The 17,388-nt window shown below is 38.3% G+C and overlaps 1 protein-coding gene across 8 annotated transcripts in view; it reads right to left on the reverse strand.

Moving 5' to 3' along the window:
* Positions 1–68: 68 nt before the first annotated feature.
* Positions 69–17,388, reverse strand: part of LOC107730859 (MDS1 and EVI1 complex locus protein EVI1-like) — a 27,047-nt gene continuing 9,727 nt past the window's right edge. For 4 of the 8 annotated variants that reach the window (XM_016541813.1, XM_016541808.1, XM_016541811.1 and 1 more), the window contains exons 7-16: positions 13,251–14,652; positions 13,062–13,152; positions 11,295–11,321; positions 8,221–8,387; positions 7,260–7,337; positions 5,722–5,891; positions 5,341–5,485; positions 3,123–3,356; positions 2,839–3,010; positions 69–2,036 (exon numbers count right to left, since the gene is read on the reverse strand). In XM_016541813.1, coding sequence (XP_016397299.1) covers positions 1,908–2,036; positions 2,839–3,010; positions 3,123–3,356; positions 5,341–5,485; positions 5,722–5,891; positions 7,260–7,337; positions 8,221–8,387; positions 11,295–11,321; positions 13,062–13,152; positions 13,251–14,652 — 2,615 coding nt within the window. In that variant the 3' untranslated portion in view covers positions 69–1,907. The remainder of the gene's footprint in view (positions 2,037–2,838; positions 3,011–3,122; positions 3,357–5,340; positions 5,486–5,721; positions 5,892–7,259; positions 7,338–8,220; positions 8,388–11,294; positions 11,322–13,061; positions 13,153–13,250; positions 14,653–17,388) is intronic. The other 4 variants (XM_016541814.1, XM_016541812.1, XM_016541807.1 and 1 more) reach the window with 2 other exon arrangements.

Below are 17,388 nucleotides of genomic sequence, written 5' to 3' on the forward strand. Positions count from 1 at the left end.
ATAAAAGAGAAAAAGAGACAAACAGAGACAGAGCCCATGTGAGAGTGCAGAGTCCGCCCACATAGGAGTTTTTTATTTCTCAGTAACTCCTCCCACAGTATTGAATTATAATGCAATACAGTTACATTGTAGAAAGCATTAAAACAGAAGTACCTCAACTCACTGATTACTTTTAAAAATGGGATTATAAACATCGACAAAAACAAAACAAAACCAAAGTGAATTAGGAAAGATCTGGTCCTTCACCTCGTGAGGATAAACGAAATCTGACATTTCTTCTAGGTTTGGCACAAGAAATCAACATGGACCCAAACGTCACACAAGCTTGCAGACAACCATAGAAAATGTCAGGTACAGCTTGGACCAATCATGCGTTTTATGAAGAAATAATATCAGCTGTTTTTATTCTTTTCCTTTTTTCTCTATTTCTCATTTTTTTTATATTTTGCAGTTGAATCAATAAATTGTCATACAAAAAAACCTAAGTAATATCTATATCATTTACCAGTTTTATTAGAAGTATAAGCTGTGATGGTATGTTTAATACTATCTGGCATTCAGACCTTTCTACAATTCCCAGTAGAGTCTCTTCCCCCCCAAATTTTCAGTGAGAAATTCTTCATTTCAACACAAGGGGGCGCTTGAGAGCAGTGCTATTCAGTAAACAAACTACAGTTTGCAGAGAAATAAATACAACTTTCAAGATACACAGCAATAACATTGAGGACATCAACCAAGAAAAAAAGTGAGACAAAAACAAAGCAACAACCGACGAGGAAAAAAAAAATTCAACAAGGAACCCATGATTGTCTATAAATGAAAGACACACGAGGATGGTGTAGCTAAAGACTAGCATTCAGGCTATTTAGTGGTATCATTCGCCAACTAATGGAAAAGGTTACCGTGGAAATGATAAAATGCCCTTTACGCGAGTTCTACAGATTCAGTTCTTAAACTAGTTTATTTTCAATTTAGAAAAAAACAAAACATAACAAAATGACTTTTCTAGCATTTGTTTTACAACCACTCTTACAACTTCAAAAAGAAACGAACTAAAAAGAGCATGTTTTCGCACAAACTGGCGGGAAAGTGGGTTGAAGGTAATACAGTGCTTTAATTTGGCAGAACTTGAAAATAGTCACTGTCTCGCTCCGTACACCTTTTTTAAAAATTTTTTACAAGCAGCGTCAGTGAGAGGTCTAAAGGTCACACCTTTTATGTGTATCTGTTTACATTTTTCATTTCACAAACTCCTGGAGAATATCTTAAAAGAGAAACGCTAACCCCACGACCCCTCGCATAAGTTTGTAAACTTGTACGTTTCTGTACAAGACTTAAAAGAGACTGTTAAAATGCTTGAAAAACACACGGTTGTTTTGCGTGTCTGTATTAGCGTTTATTTGTTTGTGTATGTGATGGCGTTAATTCTAAAGATATTTACAGGCCGGTAGGCGGTTGTGCCCGAATAGTCTGCGATCACATTTGTCTTGTGGAAGACTCATTTGTTACTCTTAGTAACCATCGGTTTTAGCGGACAAAACTCACAATCATGACACCGACTTTTCATTAGCAATCTCAAAAACTGTTCACCAGCTGCCACTGCTGTGCAAAACATTGGAACTTGGCAGAATAAATACAATTATTATTACGTATTACTACTATTGTCATCATCGTCTTCATCATCACCATCAAAATTACTGACACTAATGCCATTCCTATAAACTGTACTCGATCAAGAAGTCAATCGAACAGTCAATCAATCATCTGTTGGACAGTGAGCTGCTATGCACAGGATCTGGGTGTGTGTGTGGTGGAAGTGAATGAGGATCTGGGCACTTGTGCAGGTGTGAGTGTGGACCAGGGACTCTGGCAGAAGTGTAAGTTAGGTCACATGGTACATGGGCGTGTCATACGTGACTGAGAGACTGAATGGCGCTGGGTTCTGCAGCGCGGGCCAAGCTGTGCCACATCGGGGCATTATGGGTAGACGAATGGAGTGGATCCTTATCTGCTAGAGACAGCATCATAGCATATGCCTTGAAAAAGGAGAGATATACAGTTAAAAATACGCCAACTATATTAATGGAAAATTTATTTTATAAAAAAATTTATAATTATAATAAAAATGCTAATTTTTTTTGTTATTAATAATTAATAATATAAATAATAAAACAATAAAATTGTTAATTTTAATACACAAATTGTATTCACAGAAAATTTGATACTTATTATTAATTATTAATAAGAATAATTTATTTACTAATAATAGCAATAATAATAATACAACTAAATAATAATAATAACAAAACTAAAATAAAATATTAGTAATTCAATAAGTAATTTATTTAAAGTTTTTATTTAATATTCTGGCAAATTTGATACTTATTAATTATTATGAATGAATCTAATTAATTACTGTTAATTTATTATTATTTAACCAAATTAAAAAATCATTAATTAAATAAGTAATTTATTTAAAGTTTTTTTAACATATTAATTTAACATTTAATATTTTTAATATTTTAATAATAATATTGTTATTAATATCAATTAATAATACAATTAAATAATAAATAATGTTATTTAAAATACACAAACTATCACAGACGTTTTGATAATTGTTATTATTAATAATACTTTATCTATTACTACTACTAATTATTGTTCTTGTTTTAATTATTATGAATAACTCTAAAATAAAGTATTAGTATTTAAATAAGTAATTTGTTTAAAAAAATACTGTAAACAGTAATAATTTTTTTTAAAGTACAGTTTTAAATGATAGTTTTAATTTTGTGCTCTATAAGGTTAGTATCCGACCAATTGTCATGGTAATACCTGTGACTTAGATTTCCTGTATAGAGGCTGCTTGATGGCTGCTTGAAGGTGGGTGGGGCCAAAGCTGGTGACATCACTGTCGCTGAGGTCTCCATCCTCCATACTAAAGTGACGGATGTGATCCAGCGTGGAGAAACTGCTGTGATCTTCATCATCCTCATCCTCATTAAACCTGCAAATGATGCAGAGATTATTTTAAAAGATTAATTTACAACCAAAAAAATGAATGGATATAAAGATTAATTTACAACCAAAAAATGTAATGGATATTTTTGTATACATACCTTTGTGGCGAGGATTTGCTATTCATCTCCAGATCATCTGGTCCCTCGAAATCGATGTCATCGTTTATGTCATGATCCAGACTGCTAGGCACGCCGTCCTCGCTGGGTTTCCTGGCACTGTCGCTATGCTCCACCTCTTCCTCTGCTCCAAGCTCCTCCCCTTCTTCTTCATCCAGGTCACGTGACCCCTGACCAGGCAGGGCTTTGTCGCCATCAAAATGACTGCCGTTCAGCCTACGGAGAACAGAGAGAATCATTTGCAATGACGTTATGCAGGCATGAATTTTTGACTGATATGCCGATCCCTGATTACAGAAAGAAAATCATTAAGCGCTGAAACCAAGTTCTGTTTGTCTCGAAAAAATAAACCACCTTAAAAAGCAGAACCACATGCCCATGCTTTCTAAATGAGAGGAAATGCTCAAAGAAAGAAGGCGAGTGTGTGTTGGAGAAAGAGACTGTTTGTCATCAGTTATGAGGGCCCCTGGTTGGCAGAAATGAGCCGCCCATTGGCAGGGCACTTAGACAGCAGGCCCCTGCACTTCCTCTCACTTATTTTCATCTCTCTCTCTCTCTCTCTCTCTCTCTCTCTCACTCAAACAACTCACATCTCCTCTTTCCCTAGTTTATTTTCTTCTTTATCTTCAATTCATCTAATAGGCCAAATATTTAGCTGACAGCCCATTTGGTGAGTGGAGAGAAGGAGCTGCCAAAGCAGCCATTTCCCCACAGAGACAGAGGCCAGCTACCAAACACACACACACACACAAATATATGCCAGCCAAAGGAGCCACATTAAGACTGATTCACTCGTTTTGTCTTGATTCTACTATTTCCTTGACTTAAGAATAGCAACTCCCTATCTGAACTTTAAAAACAGAGGAAAAATTACAAATACAGAGAGGATGAGAAAATACAAGTCTGTGTGTACAGATGTGCAATGAAAATGTATCTATCTATCTATCTATCTATCCACCTTCTTATTGTGTCAACAATCTTCAGTAGAAATCTGAGACAAAGTTGATACTTAAGTGAAATATAACATGAGAACTCCATTATGTCTTTAAGCAATAACATGTTTCCTCTTTCACCTCTACACATCTCTTTCAGATCTACATCTCCGTTCTACCCTCAGATTAGCGTAACTCTGCAGGGTGAGCCATATAAAGCCCTTTTCACATCTCGGATAATCCCTGAAATCACCTTCTCTCATCACTCTACACCCCGCTAATACTGCGAGAGAGGGAACGAGAGAACGAGAGAGGCAGCCATGGCATGATGATGAAAACAGATCGGGTAATTATAGAGAGCTGTGGTAATTTGTGGAGGATAAAGTACCTATCAGGAGCCGTCACTCTGACAGGAAACATTCAACGACCTCTGACCTCCTCTCCCACACCTACTTCCTGTTCACAAACACATGTTGGGACCAGATGTGGGTGCAAACACACACAGCCGATGTTGTAATGACTCTAGGATCTTTTTAATGAAACAATGAAGAAATCAAAAAACAAAAAGCCTGTAAGATCTTTATCTGTCACACACACAGATGACCAGATCAAACATTTAAACCGTCATCCAACCTGATGATCACTGTTGGGAAATGATCAGCGATAATTATCATATGCAGATGGCAAAATTCATGTACGCGCACGCAGCCAAAAGTCAACAGCGTTCTGCACGCGCTCGCAGTCGGCCAATCAGTAATCACGTCCTGCTGGAGACCTGCCCTAATCTTTGCTCTTAAAAACCGCAGGCGACAGGCTAATGATTAACAACCGTACCGAATATATGTACGCACACAGATACGTTCACATGTGCAGTTAATACACACTGCGATACCAGTCCGCTTCTTTCATGTGATGCTATTCACTCAGAGGTGAGGGTTAATGAATAAGGCATGAGAAGTGTTGTGTTCAGTAATGTTTGTGTATAATAACCTCCAATCTGCCTGAGGCAACTAGCGCCAACTGATGACTGACAGCCTAATGGACACTCCGTTTGCGTGTGTGTGTGTGAGCCCACACATGACTATTTCTAATGTGAATATTTAAAATTTCTCATAGAAGTTAAATCTGTGGACTTTAGATATACATTGATTTGATAGACAGATAGATAGCCAAGGTTCTGATGATGAGTGAGCTGTTTTACCCAATAAAAGTTGGTTTTTGTGTATCAACGGTGTATTTATGAGCATGAGGAAGAAGATGGTGTTTACCCTTCCTCAGAGTGTGACGGAGATGTGGCGTTCTGTGCTGTGTTACTGATGAAGTTCCGTATTTCGTTAAAATACGAGTCCTCCTTGTCCTCTAAGATGGCACTGCCACTGTCCAGCTCTGAACGGGGCGACGACATTGCCGTGCCTACACATAAAAACAACATATTTTAGTATCTTTTGTGCGTATTAATGCAAATATTAAATAAATAACAGTTGCTGATAAGGTTATTTACAAATGCTAAACATATAAATGGGTGTTTTTTATGAATATATATTTAGATAGATTTTTATATAATACACAATTTTTAAATATGACATATTTTTATATCAATTTAATTAATTTGTTTATTTATTTATATGTCTGTATAAGTGTGAGGATACCTGATAAATTACCGTTCTCATGCTTTTTGAGGTGCCGGTCCAGATTGGTTTGTTGCCCGAAGCAGCGGTCACAAAGATGGCATTTGAAGGGTTTCTCTTTGTTATGGATGTTACGGATGTGACGCTGAAGATTCGACGAAATACTGAACGAACGATCGCAGTACTTACATCTGTGGACACACAGACACATATGAACATAATTAGACAGTACAGTATTAACAACATACAGACACAAGAAATCAAACTCTCTCGTGTTATCCGTCTCGCACACATGCAGGATCCTAAACACATGACTGCGTGGTCATGAACTCTTTGTCTCTAATCTTTGGCCAACTCAGTAACACTCAAACTCTCTCGTCCACATCCTCCCTCTGCTCTGAAAGCGACTGCATGTGCCAAGTCTCTTCACGCAGAATTATCCGTATGATTACGTGATCATATCTTCCCCTCCACCGTAGAGTTGTGCACTAAACTGCGTCTCCCAGGAACCTGTTATCTCTCCCTCTCTCTCTCCATCTCACCCCCCTTCAAATGCAACAGAAAAAATTGAAATTAAATTGCAGTTAAAGGCTGATCACCGGCTCGTTTAAAGTGCTGCCAGCACAAGGAGATTGAGGCTATCTGGAAAGTAACACAGCCCCGTACAAACCTCCCCTGTGGTCAGACGGACCACAAACGCAGTGTGTGCGCACGCCTGTTTCTGTGCAGTATTTTAAAACTCCCTGAAAGTGTCTGAGCCCCAAATACAGGCCTAATTACCCAGCTGCCTTTGCTGGCCTGCAGCTGTACGCCACTCATCACCTCTATTATTCATACACACTTCCTTCAGTCTCCCTGTGTGTCTGCCTGTCCTTCTCTCTTGTGGACGTCCCCTCACTCTTACCCAATGACAATAACTGTGTATATCAAATAATAAAATGGAAAAATTATATATTATATATATATATGAAGATTTTATTACATTCCACAATTTTTTTTCTGTCCTAAAAATCAGTGTTTTAATTTTCCTGATATTTACAGGTTTTCAATGATGGGAAATGTAGTCTTCTGTGGACTCTTTTCTTGCTTGTTGTCAAGAAAAAGACTCAATAGATCTACTTTTGCATTTCAAAAGAGACCTCAACAATGTCACAAACTGTGCTCAGTTTTGCCAAGACAAAGTCAAGTCACCTCAGTCTTTTCCAAATTATGATATTTGTTCATATTATGGTTACATGCAATTAAATATCCTATATATTCTAATTTATGCACACATTATACTGACATTATTGAAAAAATGTAACAGAAATAAAATTTATAAAATTATAAAATTGTGGGAGCAGTCAGCAGTACAAATACACTAACATTCAAAAAGTTCTTTTATTAATAATAATTATCACAATAAACAATTCTTCTGCAATATAGTTCATCATAGCTTAATGGTTTGTGTATTAATATATGATTCAACTGATGTGCTACATGCTATTTGATAAATATATTTGAATTACATCATACAGTATATATTAGTGTGTGTGTGTGTGTGTGGGACAATGTGTCACCTGTAAGGCTGCTCTCCCGTGTGTGTCCGTAGATGTCTTGTAAGGTTGGCCGAGCGTGGGAATATCTTGCCACAGTATCTATAGGGGAAGGAAACAGATCTCCAGGAACAATACTCAGCAATACACACACACACACACACACACTTCCCAAAAACACCCTGCATTCCATGCTCAGTGCTGTCAACACTCATTAAACATCAAACAAATGTTTACTTAAACATCTTATTAATGATACAACAAAACACAAACAAAAGTTTTTATAAATACGACTTATTTATTATGCTTTCGTTCATCTTAATTAAGGGTGTCACAATATACCAGTGTTAACAATAACTGTAATATAAAAAAATTAAATACTGATATTATATTAATACTACACATACAATAATTTTGCAAATAATGCAGCACCTACTATCTGGTTGACAGGGCAACATGAAACATCTTTAAACAAAGTAAAAGATGAATTTGACTGATATAGCATTGTATGTATATATATATATATATATATATTTTGTAGGTATCACGATAATAAAGTTATCAAAGATTCTTTTGGCCCTGATAATCCTAAAGTGAAAATCTGATACTGTGACAGCACTAATACTAATGTTATTTATACATAGTGAAACCACTGCACTATAAAATGAAGTTTATAATTAAAATGCGTTTTGTTTGTTTATTTATTACATCATTTTTTTTATTAGTTAGTTTAATTACTAGCAGCAGTTGTTTGTTTAGTTTCTATCCAATTTTACTTCCTATATAATCCTGTTTAGATTTGTTTGTTTATTTACTATACAGTTTTCTTAGTTATATTATTTTTTATTAAGATATGTTTGTTTAGTTATTTGTTTTGTTTCGTTTGTTTCACTCGTGGTATTCGAAAAGTAGATAATTCAAGAGTTTTTAATAAGATATGTTCATAATGAGCTAGGAGAAAGTGAGTGTTCATCGGCATTGTTACCTGCAGGTGTAGCGCTCTTTGCCTTTGCGTAACAGTGTCTCAGGAAGGGTGGTGGGCGGAGCCCGGAAGTCAAACATGGAGGGAACGGAACGCATGATGTCACCGGCGTCTGGCTTCAAAGAGCCAAAGGATTCCAGCTTTTCGGCCATGTTTTCAATCGCCGACATCTGCGAGAGATAGAGAAAAGTTTTATTACCTCACTGTGAGGTCTTTAAGGACACACATCCCCACTGTGTTACTCGCATTTATTGATGTGGAGTTGCATTCTACCACAGATGTGCAGGGCAAAATGTTGACCGTGAACTTTCACTCTGGGATAAGAGCGTGAAATGCTTTCACTGATTTGTAATGTCCCATTTTGGCGCACAAACTCAACTAACAATGCACGTTATAAGATGGACCACACATGTGCGCACACACAGAGATTCAAGCGGATAAGAACCGCTGCCAATTTACTAATTAAGCCTAACAGTTGCTTTCATCAGAAATGGACACACTCTCAAAGGGGATGGAGCTACATGTGTGTGTCAGCCAGAGAATGAGAACAACATAAGGCCTGAATGTGTGTGTGTGTGTGTGTGTGTGTGTGAAGAGCAGAAGTGATTCATGTCCTATGTTGGCCATAAAGCATTCAGTGCACAATATGAGCAGACAGCACATTCGGTGGATTTGCATTATTTTATGTGTGTATTGAATTTTCCCCTTTTCTTGTTTCGGCTTTTGGTGACAAATCAGTCCTGATTCACAGTGAAGGACATACATGATACACACACACATGGACTTGCATACATAAACACACAAAGAAATGTCTGTTTCCTTCTGCAGCAAATATTCTAAGAAAGTTTCTGAGAAAGAAAGACGTTTCTTCTGGACAGCAATGGAGAGTCAGTGGGGACTTGTGCTTGTCAAGTCTCCAGCTCCTGCTTGATCTCAAATTGCACTCAGACTTTCTGTATCCCGATCCAAGATCTCAAAATAAACTCAAACATTTCTCATCAAGCTCCTCCAAGACCGAGTAATCAGTTCTGTTATGTAGGAAAGAACGGAATATACACAAATGGTTGTTGCCATACAAGTAAATTGAATGTTGATAAATACAGATGAGAGTTCACAGTGAGATCTTTGAATTTATTTTGCAGATATGAGATGGATTGCATGTTTTCTTAGAATAAATATCAAAGAAAGAAACAGGATAAATCTTTACAATTACAAGTATTATGTTAAAGGAGAGGACAAAGAAAGAGGCACTGAAAGACAGAAAGATCGACGCAAGATAATTCGGACATTTGATGAGGAATGACAGCTTGGAGTTAAAGTTCTCTATTGGAATGTCAGGCTCACATCCTCTGGGAGTGTCAGAGCTGTTTGATTAGGGATACCCCAACTCTCTCTCCCTCTCTCCATAAATCACAGACAGAGAGAAGGAGGGAGAGATGGACAAAGAGATGTGTTGATGTGTTGTCTCTACTAATGCAAAGCTAACACTCTATTAGCATTTCCAACATAACAAAACAGTCATTTATCACTTATCAGCCTGACCACTAAACCACAACACTCATAAGCCTTGAGCAAACATGTTTATCTAGTTATCTAATTATCTAAATGAGCACACAAAATACGTTTTCTATATGTAGTCATATACATAGTCATTGTTTGAACATTTGTCGCCATAGGAATATCTCTCCAATATTTCTACTGATAGCAGACCAAATGGAGACTTTTGCTTACTTTTCCTGCTTCTATGATTTTTCTCCAGAGAAAAATACCATAGTAATTTCATGTGACTACAATATCTCAAACTGTGCTCGGATTGGCCACAAATAAAAGTCCTTTTTAATGAGCTCAAATTTTTCTCATCACATACGATCAAGACCGAATGATCTGCACTGTTCTATCAAAATCAATTTTATAACTTTAAGATCTTACTGCATGTCAACAATTGACTCTGTCTATTTAATTCGTGTCTATTTTCATTTCTCCCAAGTAATTTTAGGAGAGGCATCAGAGAAGTGAAGTTACATGAAACAACAGACACCATTAAGTCTTCTGAGCTATGAAAGCGCAATAAAACATTCCACCGGGACAGAGATTTTGTCCACCAAGTATGTCTAGGTCAAAAATACACACACATGCATATTTTATAGCCATTTTGATTGGTACTTGAAGTCTAAACATATTACCATAGATTGGTATCTCTATGATTGCTGTAACAACTAAGTACAAAGAAATCTGTGATCGGCAACCACTGGACTTCCTGGATCTCTAAGTAGCCTTCTCTGTGGTAGGGCAGCTGTTGAGTTGCCCATTCTCAATAGTGTGTGTCTGAGAGGGCCTTCATTAGCAAGAGCTTTTCAATTGTTGATCTTATCAGGGTACCAGATGTCTTGGGTTTGGAAACCCCCCTTGTGCTATCACACACACTCAGAGAGGGTCCCAGAGAGACTGTTACTCCTCCAGTGATGCGATGCCGTTCGGGAGTGTCGCCACCCCAAATCAGAGTAAATAGTGTAAATAATCACATTCACTGCATTATCAGGGGTAGCCATCAGAAATAACAACTGTTCTGTCTGGTTAACACACACACTGGCACACAAGAGTGGAGACATGCGTGCACCAAATGACACATGAACACAGCCGATTCATTCACACCGGCACAGGCAAAAGACATTCTTCCAATGTTCAACCAGAGAGTGTTTCATTTGAAGGCTAGTTGTGTGTTTTCACAGATCAAATGTACTGTTTTATGGTACTAAATTCCAAAAACGAATCAATCAGCTGTCATGCATTGAACAGATCACGCAAAAAAGTGTAAAAGAACGGATGGTTTACTGAATAAACATGGATCTTCCCTGAATGGAAATGACTTTGGACCAGATTTAGCTGTTTTAGGTGTGATTTGGTCCATGCATTTGTTTGTTTGAGACATGCATTACATCTATCATGTCATGCTAATAGTGAGCTGCATTGTGGGTACATGTTGCAAAGTTAGGTGTGTGTATGAGTAGCATGGAATTATTAAGCCTGTGTGTGTGTGTGGTGAAAGCACATGAATGACTCGGTTTGGAGTAACTTACCCATGTTCTCTGATCAGGCATGCGAAACTGGGGGCAGGACAGAAGGGAAACAGCAAATCAAAATCAAGAATCAGACTGATTGCGTGTGATTATGCAATGTGATATTTAGTAAAGGTTAACATCCCACACAGATAATTATTTTATTTTATATTTTAATTTTAATAAATGTAAATAAATTTAATTTAATTTAATTTTATGCAATGCAATGCAATGCAATGCAATGCAGTAGTTATCTAATTACTTATATTACCGGGTATTTCTGGGGTAACAGAAGAAAAATGTGATGTAAGAAAACAAATTATATTTATAATTTATTGATAATTATTTATTATCAATTATTATACAGATTAAAAAAATTACAAATATATTTAATATAGTAAAATATGAATATAATAAATATAACTAAATTAAATTAACTATTTCTTTATTTCTTCTCCCCACAATCCACTTGATCTCCCAATGTTTGAACTGTTTTCTACTGCTTAGCATCACACTAATACAGTAGATTTAAAACTGCATTTCCCATAATACATCTGTGCTGTCAATAGCATCCCTGGTGCTGTTTAGAGAGTCCAGCGAGCATAGTGCAACAAAGTGGATGCTGATAGTTCACCTCGTTAGACAGTGTGTGAGGGACATGTGGATATTATCTTGCGCAGACACAAAGCATACACGGAATAAATCAGGCCAATGAAACAGCCCATAAAACACTGTCCTGAAACAGCCAATAAAACACACACCAGAGAGCGTCTATGAGTGTTTCAGGGTCTATATGTGTACCAGACGTGTGTGTGTGTGTGTGTGTAGGTTTATATGAGAACTATGTATTATTTTTACAGAACACTGATAGCGAACATACAATGACATAAAGCAGACGGGTTATTTAATGCACACTAATGAGGTTACACAGACACTCAGTCACTAAACCACACACTTACACTCTGACAAAATCACTCATTCCAGATGCACAAATCACATAAATCACACAGATTTAAAACAAACACACACACACAAACTTATACATAGTCTCCATCCAGGGATATGGGTCAGTGTCTGGCAGTTTAACTGGGTATCATATTGTGACATCATAATCAAAGACACCCACACAGAGACGTGTCACAAAACGCCCACCTTGTCTGAATCTCACATCTGGACCTAATCACTCAGTAAAAGAACCACATGGAGGAACATGGGAGTCGCTATGCTAATGCTAAAACACTGGGGCCCTGTAAAGCTACTGCCAACATACTGTAGCTATTACGTCAATACTAAGATCATGAGGAGTTATTTTGTCAATAGTAGAAATTCATTCAACGGGACAAGTAATGTTATGTCAGTATTTAAAATTGCTTTGAATATGGTTAATGTGGTGAACTTATTTTAAAGCAGCTGTAAGCAGTTTCTGTACCATTAGTGGCACTAAACCAAATTAGTTTATTGCAAAAATAATGATATGTTATTGCAATGTTATTTTGTGAGTAAAGTAAGATGTTTGACAATTCTGCACACCACCTTTCTGTAACACTGGTGGGAACTACAAAACTGTGTTGAAATAACTGATGAGAAAGCTTTCAAACTGGTCACGGTGCACATGCAGTACTTTTTATTTGCATTTGAGTCTGGAACATGCATGCTTGCTTTAACACTGACTGCAGAAGCACAGAAAGAGGCAATTGAAAATAGGCTAATGATTTTTGCAGGACTGTAGGGATGAGGTGATAAAATAAAATGGAGTTAGCAGTGGGAAAATATTCAGACAAATCTCACCTGTGGGTGGAAGAGAAATCCAGGAGCCGGCCGCATATACTTGTCCTTGAGGACTTCGAAAGGATCGTTCATCTTTCTTTTCTCAACCCTGCTGATATTAAACTTCTATCAGTTCTCAGGGCAAGTTTAACCAAACTAAGTCTATTCCATTACGCTAACACAGTAGGAAGGACATGTGATTGACAGTACCTGTAAATGGGATCCATGAAGAAAGGTGTAGGTCTTGCATGTTGGAGGGAAGGGTCGGCCTTAGGTGACTCCGGTTCTACCCTCTCCTCACCAAAGACAGGGTTCTTTTTTAACTCCTCCCCTCTTACACTCTTTCCTCGACTTCGTCCACAAAGACTTAGGTCCAGCGGTTGATCCTGGGTGGCTGATTGTACATGTGAGGCTTCCGGTTTCAAAGGGGCGCAGGTGGCTGCAAGACGTTCTACCTTCCGCTTGGTGGTGAGGTCAAAAGGTGGTTCAGTGTTTCTGCCCAGAAGTTTTTTACCCTCAATCGGAGGGCTTTCTGGCTCCCCTTTGTGGCCTGGAGGTCTAAGTTGCTCCCTTTCAGGGAAAGTATAGACTGATGGAGAGAAGGCAGGAAAGAAAGACAGAGGGAACATGGAAGGGTATGGCAATGCCCCAACTTTTTTCTCTTGCAGGCCTGCAAGTCCAGTAGAACCAAAGTATTTCTCAGCAATGGAGGCAATTGCCTTTATCGAGTCATTAACGGCACCGGAAACAGCCGTTTGCTCGTCCAAAGATGATGGAAGGAGCCCCGGCACAGTGAAGTCTTTTCCATTATTGGTGTTGCTACTACTACTGGAGCTGACAAGAGTTGGGCTTTGGGCATCATTGAACCCACTTGACTTCCTTTTCGGGTCCTTCCCGTTCTCCCGCACTCGCACCCGTTCCCGGTCGCTTTCTGCTTCGCTGTCCAACTCTGAACCTGAAGTGCTTTCCAGCTCACTCCCGCTCGGAGTGCTGACGTCGTCCAGATCGCTACTCTCCGACTGGTCACTCATCTTCCTGCCGTGCCTCAGTTTGGAGACAGATCCTTCCCTCTGACGCTCCACGCTCTCGCTCTCCCCGTTGAACGAATCCTTGCGTAAACTCTTCAAGAGGTCATGCGACCCAGAGATGGGTGAGGACAGCAGCGGACTCTTTCGTAGTTCACCACTCGGAGGGCCGTTAATGGGTGACGTGGATGGTATTATAGGGGGCCGGTGGTAAAGTCCTGATGGGAAAAGCCCTGGAAAACTGAATGGGAATGCCGGAGGTGCTGCTGGGAATGTCAGCCCACCATGGTGCCGGTTCGTCCCAAAATAGTCTGCTAAACCAGGACTCCCATGGCTCATTCCAACTAGTGCGGACTTGTCTAGGCCAGGGGTGCCAGGGAGGGCCACGCCCTGGGCAAAAAATCCTCCGGCAGCAGCAACAAAATGATTTTTACCCTCACAGAAGCGCCGATGCTTGTTTAGGGACGACGTGGTGCTAAACATCTGGCCGCAGTCTTTGCACTTGATCTGAGTGCGACAGTCCGCGTGCATGCGCTTGTGGCGGCACAGATTGGAGAACTGTGTGTAAGATTTGTGGCAGACCTCACCTAGAGACAGTGAGACATGGACATACGGCAGAAAAGGATGGTCAGTTTAGGCATGCCACACATACTGAACATTCATTCAAAAATGCAAACAAAACAAACAAAAATGCAGGACAAGCAAGGATGGCAGATAAAAGAATGCAATGTCTAACGCAGGTGCACACACACACACACACACACACAGACAAGGACATCACAATGGCTCTATTTTAAGCGTGAGAAGGAAACGGAGTTGAATGAATCCTCTCCCGCAGGTCCGTTCCCATGGACCAAGCGACGTCTCTGTCTATCATAAACACACACATACATCTCACATCATTACACAATATTCAGTCGTCAAACAACATTCTTAAAACTCATGATGAATCCTAAACTCTTGCTGTTCATGTCACTGCACACACACTCAGTCCTCACAGCAGTGTATACTTTTAAATCCCTAATGCACACTCTGATAGTGATAAAATCACCCTATACATTACCAATCTAACACCTCTAGTGTGAAATGAAGTCTTTTAACCACTCGCATTTCTCATCATAATCACATATCCTATTGCAAATGTAACATTTTCAAAATTTATGGAAGCTAGGGAGTCTAGCGGTGTGGGTTTCCTAATCCCTGTCGGATTGCATGAGGTGTGAGGTGCGGAAAGAGAGGATGTTCTACCATGATGTGTGTTTACAGAGTCGGTCACTCAAACAGACTGATCAAGAGATGGGATGTAAATATTAGTGCAGGGTAAAAGGATGACTTAAAAGGTTAGTTTTCCCAAAAATGAAAATTCTGTCATGTACTCATGCACTCACCCTCATGTCGTTCCAAACTCGTAAGACCTTTGTTCATCTTCAGAACACAAATTACAAAAACCAGAAAGGTAGTAAGAACATCGATAACATAGTCCATGTAACATCAGTGGTTCAACCTTAATGTTATGAAGCTACAAGAATACTTTTTTTGTGCACAAAAATAACGACTTTATTCAACAATTTTTTTCTCTGTATATCGTATATTTTACTTTTGCATTTGAAATGTTTTCAGTTTTGGAGCAACACAAGGGAGAGTAAATGACAGAATTTTTCATTTTTGGTGAACTATCACTTTAAGAGTTCATGGTGGGTTTTTTTGTTCACACACATACTGCTTGGATATCGTACATTCAGGAATACGCACATACGCACACACATCGCTTATATAATTGTGAACAACTGGACACACTTGGATGAACAGGTGTGAAATCTGGGGCGTGTGTGAGGGAAGATCTGTGGGCACTTCAGAGTACTGTGTTTTGTCAGGTCTTAATAAACCATAACGAAATATTATAAACACATTCCGCAGTGGTGGACAGCCAGTAGTAAAACAAATGTGTACGAGTGTTTATGTAAAAGAGAGATTTTCTCTTTTAGTTTAGCATAATTAACAATATTTTTGTCAGTGTTTGTTTCAGTAACAAATCTAGAATGAAGTATATGAACACATACATGCAAACGAACACACAAGTGAGTTTATGGGTCTGTTTCAAAACCTAGTGAGCCAACTCACTGTATACTGCCTTCTAAGGGGTCATCCTAACTGAGTTGAAACCTCACAAGTGACTAATTTGGAATGATGAAACTAAGTATAAATTGACTGAATTATATTTTCCATACTCAACTTTTCAGTATTGAATTGAAATGTAAGTATGTTAACAAATTATAAAAATAAGACTCAATAAGGCTCACTTGGTTACAGAGTGAATATTTGCCTGTGTTGCATCAAAGTGCATGTGTGTGGTGTATTTCGGTGTGTGTGTGTGTGATGTTGCGAGGTCATTAAGTGTTGTTAGCTGTGCTTGTTCAAATGCTGATTGCTGTAAATGGCTGTGTCTAAGTCTCTGTATGAGTCGGCCTGCATGTGGTAGTGATTTTCCTGGAATGGCCAGAGTTAGCAAGCTAGTTACTGTCTGATAGGTGGTGGTGGGGGGGAGGTAACGTCTACACGAGCTGTGTGGGATCAGCACTTCGAGGGTCAATGCATGAAGTTCAATCGTGCAAAGTTCAGAGGTCGCAGTACGGTTTAAGACGTTTAAATCGTTATGAGGGGCAAGTGAGCTCTTTATGCAAGATGAGATTAAGAATTGAGGTCATTCACGTATGAGGTCGCAGGTCAGAGGTCATGCATTGAAATCAAGAGTGCAGAGGTGGTGTACTGACATGCATTGAAAGGAAATGTAGGGTAAATTGTGCGTTTCAAAGATTGATACACTGGTATGTACTCTATAATATTGTCAGTAACATTTACTCTAGGTTTGACTGAAAATCAAAAGAGTCAGATGTTGGAAAGTGAACCATCACACACCACAGCATAAATGGAGTGTACACGGACAGAGACAGCACACTTACAAACACACACATGCACAGTCAATAAATGCAGTACATCAAATATAATAGCCTGTAAAAGAAGCAGTTTTAGGTTATAGCAAATAAACACAGAGTAACACATTTTTTATTAAATTAAAGATTAATATTCATTAATATTAATGTTAATTAGATACACATAATAATAATAATAATAATAAACAATGACATACTAATATAAATTATTATTAATAATACTAATAATAATAATTGATATATAATATCAATATAATTTTCAGTTATTGGTCCTCAGTACCTCATGTTAAAGACAACATGAAATCAAAATTGACCCTATTTTATTCTTAGCACATATTCCTGTTCTTAATGTGCATGATTTATTTATATATA

The sequence above is a fragment of the Sinocyclocheilus rhinocerous genome, unplaced genomic scaffold (assembly GCF_001515625.1).
Source record: "Sinocyclocheilus rhinocerous isolate Xijiao unplaced genomic scaffold, SAMN03320098_v1.1 scaffold938, whole genome shotgun sequence".
In the NCBI taxonomy this organism is placed as follows: domain Eukaryota; kingdom Metazoa; phylum Chordata; class Actinopteri; order Cypriniformes; family Cyprinidae; genus Sinocyclocheilus; species Sinocyclocheilus rhinocerous.